Source organism: Grus americana, chromosome 8 (assembly GCF_028858705.1).
Source record: "Grus americana isolate bGruAme1 chromosome 8, bGruAme1.mat, whole genome shotgun sequence".
Taxonomy (NCBI): Eukaryota; Metazoa; Chordata; class Aves; order Gruiformes; family Gruidae; genus Grus; species Grus americana.
Window position 1 is genome coordinate 7,051,464 of NC_072859.1, and position 8,931 is coordinate 7,060,394.

Below are 8,931 nucleotides of genomic sequence, written 5' to 3' on the forward strand. Positions count from 1 at the left end.
TGTAAGATAAGGCCACGTTTAATGAAATATCGAATAAAAGATAAGAGGAAGTTCAAACTGCCTTCCTCCAGTCAGGTGGACGACAACTGTAGGGAACAGGGATGGAGTAGAGTCGGTGTATTTTACAACACAGGATGATCCTTGGCCTCCGCACGGCCGCGTTAGGGGAGACATGAGGCGTTGTTATTGACGCATGTGCTTGTAAAAGGCTTTTTTAACGGCGGGGGCTGGCCGATGCCACCAGTAATACCTCGGGACCTAAGTGCTCCTGACTTACAGTCGCCTGCGATGCCAGCTCCTCCTCGGCACTCCACTCACACTCTCCTCCGCTGACGCAGGCCAGTTAATTTTGGCTTCCAAAACACCCAATAAATAGAAAGAAGACAACTTAAAAAACATGTTTTGTTTGGGTTTTTTTTTTTTTTATTCGGAGCATTAGCATCTCAGAGCTACGCTTGGCTGCTCCCCTCCCCGCATCGCTCGTGCCGCAGGCAGCCCTCCACTTCTCCCGCGGTCCCTGGAGGTGCGCGCACCCCGAAACCCCCCTGCTCCCCCAAAGCATCCCCTAGGGACACAGGGGACTGCTCAGACCTCGCGGACAGCACACATTGCAACACAAGTGGGGTGTTCTCTAATATCCCCTCGTCAGCCAGAGACTTCCCTCCCCCCTTGTAAATGAATTCGATCATCGGTTATGATAAAAAGCCAAATATTATTTATGACAGCGACCCAAAAGCAGTTTTTGCAAACAGCAGCCCTCACTTGAATCCCCTCATGCTTTTAAGACGATGGTGTCTTACTGGTATTAAATAGGTGTGGGGAACTGCAGTCCTGCAAAGCGCTCAGAAAATGGCAATACAAACAATGCCAAACACCCTGGCAATTAATATATTTAAAACGTAACTTGTGTTTTCATTCTTGCTTTGAACTGTTCAGTTCTCTTCAATAAGCCAAATACCACGAAGAAGCTTTACTCTTCACAAGTCTTCCCCTTCCTTTCCTATTCCTGACACTGGAACTTTTAAAGCGACTGTAAATGCCCCCCGAGCCACCCAACACAAGCAGCTTTCTTTAGTATGCTTTGCATACTTCATCCAAAATTAGAACGTAAAAATTAATTGAAAGACCACAACCAAAAAAAACCCCCATGTTGTCACAGTATTTTCCTCTTTGCATTTTATTTTATAATGACAATATTGTGTTCATAATGAAAACGGACCATTGTGCGTCATTCACTTCAGTAACATAACGAAGGTGGTTCCAGTTGTAAAAATAAATAATAAATAAGAAAGCAGCTAAAATCTCCCTGTAAACACAGCCGGGACCCACCGGGGCTCAGAGGTAGAACCAAGATGGGGAAAGTGGAAGAGGACTCAGAACAACGTCCCCAAACTGGTCCTCGGTCCCTTGCTCTGCTCAAACCGCCGTGAAAACCCCGAGCGACCCAGTGCTCCGGCTGATGCTGGGGAGGGCAAAGGATGGTTCCCTGGGCAAGGGGCGAGTACCAGCGGGATAAGGACCTCCAGGTTGGGTCTTTAGGGATCAGCGGAGGCACACGTGGCAGCCCTAGGCTGTCTCAGTAGGAAATGGTGCTGGTGGCACGTCCCCCACGGCCCAGCGCAGGACACCCGCGGGCTCCCCATCGCCCACCCACGCGGCTGCTGGCACCGGTGCCGCCGAACGGGCTCCGCAGCTCTTCCTTCCGAAGAGCTCGCCCCACAGGTCTGAGCTGACGAAACGTCCTGCCGACCCCCGAGACGCCGAATTCACGGCACGCGTCGCTGTTCTGTTCGGCTCCCCGGGTTTCTGCTAAAGTGCTGTGGCTGCAGACTGGTTTCACCAGCCAGGGGAACACCAAGCCCAATTTTAAACCAGGGGAAAGCCTCAGGTTTCCTCTCCCACGCGTAAAAAATAACATTTTCAAAAGATCACTCGCCAAAGCACCTGTTTTACACCGCTATTCTCTGTCTAGAACAAAAACGCGAGTCTACGTGCCGAGACGCCGTCCACAAAGCTGTATTTAAGGGGAGAAAGGAAACAGCACGGACTGCAAAGCATCCTTTCACCGCCAGCAACGGTCCTCCGAGCTCACGGGAAACCTCTTGCCTTAGACCCCCCCAGCAGCCCTCGCTCGCTGCTATTCACGTACCTTGCTCCACGGTCGTGTTACGGACCCGCCTGGTCGACTCTCTCAGGTTATTATACAGAAAGGGTGGGAGGCATGCTAAGTGCTACAATATCTAAAATAATTTAATTTACAAGCTCCTTGGAGCAAGGGATGTGCGTATGCTTTCAGCAGTGCTCTTCTAATAAATATATATAATAATAATAATAATGATAATGATAAAATAAATAACAATAATAGTAATTAAAAGTTATGCACGTGACCTAAGATTAGGCACAATCTAAAGGGCACGCAGCTTAAGCGAGGGATAAAAACGTCGCTGCTAGGGATACGCTGTACTGGAAGAAGGTGTAAAGCTTCGATGCAGAGCATGCGCAGGAAACGGCAGAAGAAGAATCTCAGGATGAGGACAAGGCAGGCGCAGGGTCCCTCCGGCTGACAATGCCACGTAGTCTCCGGACTTTTATTCTGGATGTTCCCTCCTAGGAAAAGCCCTGCGGGCAGGTCGGAGCTGCAGGCTCCCGTGCTGGCTCTGCAGCCGGCGGCCGATGCTGCGGGTCGGAGGCAGGGTCCTGAGAGCAGGTGGGAGCTCTCCGGTCACGGATGCTGTGGGGAACCCGGTCTCTTTTTCCCAGGCTCGCAACCGAAATCCGGTTTCTTTCTGTCCCCGTGGTGGTACAGGTCTCCAGCCATGCTGCAAGGGGAGGCATCGGGTTCCCACCCGCTCCGCTCCTCTGGAGAGGGAGGACCTCTCTTCCCAGCAGCTCCGTGGGAAGTGGGGAGCACTTGAGGTCCTGGGGATCCTGCTAAAATGCCAGGACTTCAGCCGAAACCCCACCGCGTGGACCTCAGCCCTCGCAAACCGTCCCTCAACCTCTGCCTGGTCCCCCGGCTCATCCCCCCATGGTGGATTCGGGCTCGGGTCAGGTATGCGACCGCTTGCTGATGCCGCGGCTGGTGGCCTGCTTGGTCATGTCCTGGTAGGAGGCGGACTTCAGGAACCGGGGGTAGGAGTCCTTCTCCATCAAGGTGCGGGTCTTGGCCTGAGCTTCATTGAAGCAAGCGGAGGTGGCACCCGAGAGGTTCTTCCGGGTGATCTCCCTGGTTTCGTGGTCAATATTCACCTGCAAGGAAGCAGCATCCACACACATTAACTTGGTGTTAAATCCCCCTCCCATGGCGGGGAGGAAAACTGTTTTCTTCATCTTCAGATGAGGGTGAAGATACCCGCAAGCCTTTATATCCCTTCGTGTTGGTAGACCATGTGAGGTTAGAAATGAAAGCTCCCACGAACAAGAGCACATCTTCCCACTTTAATACAACCCACCAGGATATTTTATTCCTTTCCCACCCTATTTGATGCCACAGGACAGAGGGAGAGAAAATGCTCTCACCTCCCTGGGAGCCTCACTTTGGACAAATTCCTCGAAGATCCTGTTGGCCTTGGAGGCCAGCTTGGTTTTTGAACGGGTTTTTTTGAAGTCCTCGCACGCCAGCCAGAAGTCAAGGTTCTCCTCGCTGAACTCCGTCTTCAGGAAGGTGTGGAAGGCCGTCACCCCACCTGGGCAGGGGACAGAAAAACAGTTAATGGGGCTGAAGGCGGGGGGAGGAAGAGGAGGATGGCTGCCAGGCACAGCGCTGCAGGCAAGCATCGCCCTGGGAGCTCAGACCATGACATCTACAGATTTCCTTTCCCTCCGGGCAAATTCCACCCTCTGAGACACTGCTAATTGGCCTCTAGACTCCAATAAAATCCTTTCCCACAGACGAGTAATCCTCTGGTTTTATTTATCTGACCTTTCTGTAATGAGGCTTCAGAGTATTTTCTTTACAGCTTCGGAAAAGAGCTAATTCTACCTAAGGAGAAATCCACCGAGCTATCAGTACGCCTGCAGAAACCGAGTGGCGATGGCTTTATTTTTGTTTCTCAGCTGAGATCTAGGGGAAACAAGATGCTGAGGCACATGGGAGAAGAACTGCAGCAAGGATTTCAGAGCCAGGCCAGGGGATGTATTAAGTTCCAAAGCCAGAGATGCTTGTTAGCCATCACAGCACGCAAGGAAGGCTGGGGAAAAAAAAATAAATACGCCTAGCCCCAAACTAGCACGATGGAAGGACTTTCTCTTGCTGTGGAATAGCTTTTAAGGTAGACAACTCCTTTTGTATTAAAATTTGGTACTTCTACCATTGTGTACCTGCTGTAAGGAAGGGATTGTGTGTGGGACTCAAAAAAAAAAAGGTCCTCTCTCTGGGTCCAGAGGTACTGTCTGCACGGGGAGAGGGAGACAGCACCTTATGGGAACCCTGTGCATCACCATACAGAGAGCAAATATCAGAGGGGAAAATAGCTATGCATAACCCAGTGAAGCAGCTGAATTCCTTCTCCCTACGGAAGAGCCATCCCTGGAGGCACAGGACAGGCAGATGGCAGCAACGCAGTTTTCTGAGCAACAAAAGCCTGTGGGGAGGTGGCTGCATTGCTGTGCAAAGGACACCGAGCGCAGGCACGCTGCCTTCCCCCGAGTGCAGGGAAAGGGACGGTCGGGCATGGCATGACGCTCCCCATGACGGACTGCCGCACGCGGGATGCCCACGACGATGCTCCTGTCCCAAGGCAGCAGCGAGGCATTGCGAGACAGAACCTGTGCCCCCCCCCCCCAAAAAAAAAGTATCCAGCCAGAAGAAAAGGGTACAGCTTCGCAAGCCAGGCAATAAGCCCCACGCACCAGCTCTGTCAGGGCAGAAAAGGGGCCTCTCTCTAATTCCTAAACTCATTTGAGGAGGAGACAAGATGTCCTTCGACACTGGCTGCAGGCGTACAGTCACCCCCTCGCTCGCTGGGAGCGTGTTTGTCCTACGCGCTCTCAGCAAGGGAAAAAACCCCAAGATCCTACTCACTTTTACTCTTCAGGAGCTGGTCGAAGGACTCCCTCCATTCGAGTACCTCTCGTGAGGAGTCTCTGGAAAAGACAAAAGGATGTAAGGCTCGCTGTCCCACTGACGACACTTCTGCCCCGCAGCAAAGGGTGGGAGCACTTCAGTCAAGCAGCCCCATCAATGCAAGAAGGGAGGCAGCGGCATCCGGCAGGAAACCAAAGCAAGACCCAGTATCCATTACCTGTGGGCTCTCTTTCCTTTCTCCCTTTCTTTTACCTTCCCTGATGGCTCGCCAGACCTCAGCTCCATAGTGCAGCTTTGGTCAGGTAGCTTCTCTAGGGGATACTCAGAGGAGCCCTTTTCCGCTGGTACAAGCCCAGCAGAGCTTCCTCTGCAAGAAGACGCCTTGCCTTCAGCAGCAGTATTTAGTATTTTCTTTTTTCTGCTGCCTGCATTCCCTGGGGGTCCCAGAACTGGTCCGAGACACCAGGAACTGCAGAAGCCCTCTGGGTTTCTTGCCTATTGCTAAGGCCCTGCTCTCTTGTGCCTAATGCCAGAGCATCAGTTCCCCAGTCTGATTTTATAACTGGTGGAGCTGGGAAGTGATCCGCCTTCCCTGCCTGCCGGGGTGGGACCGTGGGGAGGGCGAGCTGTGCTCTGCCCTCTCTGCTGCGCAGATGGGCAGGAGCATCCCCCAGGACAGCCTGGTCCATGGGGACCTGTCCCGGGCTGAACGCGGGACGCGGCGCTGCTTGGCTTACCTCCGCCTGGAGCCCAGCTGCAGCTTGCTGGAGGTCCCCATCCTGTGTCCCAGCTCTGGTTTATGAAGCAGGATGCCTAAGCGTGTCTTCAGATCCTTGGCTCTGGAAGGGAGGAAGGGGAGAGGTGGGATCGCGGGACCACCGGACTGCTACCACCACCCCCCTGCCTCGCAGGGGCTGTGCCCCACGGACCCGACGCAGCTTGGAGGGGCAGCCCTCACTCCTCAGCTTCAGTTGCTGCTTTGTTTTCCAAAGCACAAAATAAACGCTCCCCCAATTGCTTTTTCTGCTCCCTGGCAACCACACTCAGCACCGCATTAAGCCCAGGGCACTGTTTCCTCCTGCTCGCTTCCCAGGTAGCGCCGCATGCGTTTATAAAGCCCAGCAAGCTTTTTCCTCTGGGGCAGGTAGCAGAGCAGCTGCTGGGTGCCCAGCTGGAGCCCCCACCACCCCCTATCCCCCCCCCCCGCCAGCTCCCTGGAGCTAACCTGGCTCTTTTTCTCACTCCCCTCTCCCGGCAGCGCTACACCGCTCTCAAAACACTGGAAAAAAACAGCGATCGCTTTCTGCTCGGCAGAGCGGGAGCATCTCCCTGCTGCGAGGCTGCTGCAGTAGAGCTGATGCTCCCCTGCTTTTTTTTTTTTTTTCGGGGGGGGGGGGGTGCCCCTGAGTCACCAGGAGCCTGCCACCACACCATGGAGATGTCTGTGCTCCCTGGTGGCACCATCCACCTACCCCATGCCTTCGAGACCCGGCGAGCCCGGTTGGCAGCACGATGCTCCTGTGCCAGAGCCCCCTCTGCGAGAGCCTGGGACGCGGCTGCCCGTCACCGCGTCTCTGCGGCGGTGGCACCTCCCTGCCGGGAGGTCTCTGCTGCAATACGGCAGGAGCTGCTGCTAAATCGGCTCCTATCCCCGGGGTCCAACCCCCCCCCCCCCCCCTCCCGAGGCAGCCCGCAGCCCCGCTGCTATTTGTGTGCTGCAGCTCATTCAGGCATCCCAAGGCGCTCATATAAAAATAAGTGTTTAAATGTCAAGCCAGCAGTGTGGGGCTTTGTAGCCGTGTTTGGCAGGAGGAGCAACATGTCACTTAACATTTTGACCGTGTTGACAAAAATAGTCCCGCTGCTGTCAACCTGAAGCAAGTTTTGCAGAGACGGAGCCAGAGAAACAACCCTCGTGTGTTTGTATGCGCGGACACACGCAGGGCAGCCCTACCCAGCCTCCTCTCTGCATGTTTTACCTCTGTGCTCCCCTCCTGGGGAGCAGAACAGATACAGCCAAAACAAATCACTCAAGCCATCCTTCGCCGCGTGTTTCCTTGCGGTCTGCACCCCAGTTTCTACCGAAACACCACGGCCGCAGCAGCAGAGGCTGGCCTGGCCGCTCCAAAGTTGTTAGGTGCATCTTTTCCACCTAACCCTCTGCATCCCAGAACTGCGGCGTGGCGAAGCCCCTTACCTTTCCAGGCAAGCGATGGGGAGCGCAGCTAACCCCCGGCACATGCCGAGAGCTGGGCACCCCGGCATCCAGCAACTCATCGGGTCCTTACGGCAGCGGCAGGGATGCGCAACAGGCAGCTGCGGCACCACCTGCGCCCGCGGTCGTGTGCTGTCGGCTGGAAAAGCAGCGAGGAGCCGTGCTTTATATCGGATGGGAGGCGGGAGAGCTGGGAGGGGGACCCAGCATCGCTCCAGCCTCCAGCCAACCAAAAGCTGCTCTGGCAGCGCCCGGGTGAAGATAACGTTTTAGGTAGGTTGCTTTTGTGCTGTTAAGGGAGCAGGGGCGGGGGAGCAGGAGGCCCAGGCTTGTCCTTGAGCATCATAGTCGTAACTGCTTCCTCGAGAACAGGAAAAAACAGGCTCGTTTCCACCGACGTGCGGAGCCCGCTGAGTAACTGCCGGCGGGTGGGTACGCAGATGGGGAGAGCGAGAGGGACAGGACCGACGCTGTAATGCACGGCAATCCGTCAGCTCTGTCCTGCTGCCCGAGGACTTCCAATCCCCCCGGCCAGTGCTGCAAGAGCATCAGCACGCTGTTCCCCAGGTGGTTTAAGCAGGGGATGCCAGTCCCCAGCGGAGTCAGGCTGCTTTGCGGCATCCCAGGGGCAGCTGCAAAGCCTCAGGGAAGGGTTTGCACTCCCCAGGGCAACGCGATGTGCCCCCCCTTGCACTGCAGATAGAGCAGAAGTGTCTAGTGTTTCCACATCCCCCCAAATTACACTGCCAGTCCACACGGCTAGAATAAATAAGGACCGATGTCTGACCCCACGTGCTGGCAGAAGTTGCACTTCTTCATCACAAATTCTCTGCTGGGTCTATGGTGGGAGAAGAGAAGGGGAGGGGATGCGCATTAAAGAACGTCTGAGCAAAGCATGGGCAAGCACCTGATAAAGGTGGATCCTGATGAGAACTGACGGTGGAAAGAAGAGACTAAAAACAGGGGAGAGGTTGAAAACTGGAAGGGAACAACTGAACCAGCAAAACAGAATCCTTGCAGTGGGTTTAAGGAAAGAAGGGGAAGGGTGAGAGGGCTGTAGGACTGCCTTGGCTTGTACAGACGGTAAGAAGGTCTGTGCATGCCCACTGCGTGGACATCACTCGCTCTAGCACAGGTTTTGGAAGTGCTTGGCCACATCAGCCTGGTGCTCCACCCCAGCTCACTGCCGTGCTGGGAGCACTGGGGTCGCAGCGGCAGCGCCGTGCTGACATGGGTACCGGCTCCTGGTACCCACAGGAGAGGGTCACACTCGGGTATTTCGGCACCGGCCACGCACACGTACCCTTCGCACTCACCTCCCACCTGTAGCAGTCGGCCAACAAGAGCAGTCGCAGGCCCGGGGTGGTAACAGCCCTTCTCCTCCATTACCTGCATCTCCCTCCTCCTCCTCCCCGGTTCTCTGCACAGATGCAGTGCTCAGTGATGCTCTGGCGTTGCTTGGTCTCATCATTTTAGGGCCTGCCCAGTGTTAAGCAGGACTTCATCTGTGTCCTTTTTCCCTTTAAAACTGCACTCACGGGCTGCAACCCATTCTCCCACCTACAGATTTGAGAAGCCATAGAATGCTCCGGTGACTCTCCCCAGCGTTTTCCGGAGGAAAACCTCCAGGAGGCTGGGCACGTGTTACAGACACGCAGGACAGATGACTCCTGGCAGCAAGTCCGTGGTC

The 8,931-nt window shown here is 54.9% G+C and overlaps 1 protein-coding gene across 3 annotated transcripts; it reads right to left on the bottom strand.

The window, feature by feature from the left end:
* Positions 1-2,229: 2,229 nt before the first annotated feature.
* On the bottom strand, positions 2,230-7,357 carry RGS16 (regulator of G protein signaling 16). Of its 3 annotated transcripts, none has more exons than XM_054834317.1 (5): positions 7,224-7,357; positions 5,764-5,865; positions 5,024-5,085; positions 3,520-3,686; positions 2,230-3,249 (listed from the first exon to the last, which is right to left on the bottom strand). In XM_054834317.1, the coding sequence occupies exons 1-5, from the start codon at positions 7,301-7,303 to the stop codon at positions 3,049-3,051; spliced, it is 612 nt and encodes a 203-aa protein (XP_054690292.1). In that variant the 5' UTR covers positions 7,304-7,357; the 3' UTR covers positions 2,230-3,048. The 3 variants fall into 3 exon arrangements, with proteins under 3 accessions (XP_054690292.1, XP_054690293.1, XP_054690294.1); XM_054834318.1 differs by lacking the exon at positions 7,224-7,357 and adding an exon at positions 6,499-6,659; XM_054834319.1 differs by lacking the exon at positions 7,224-7,357 and adding an exon at positions 6,252-6,299.
* Positions 7,358-8,931: the final 1,574 nt, after the last annotated feature.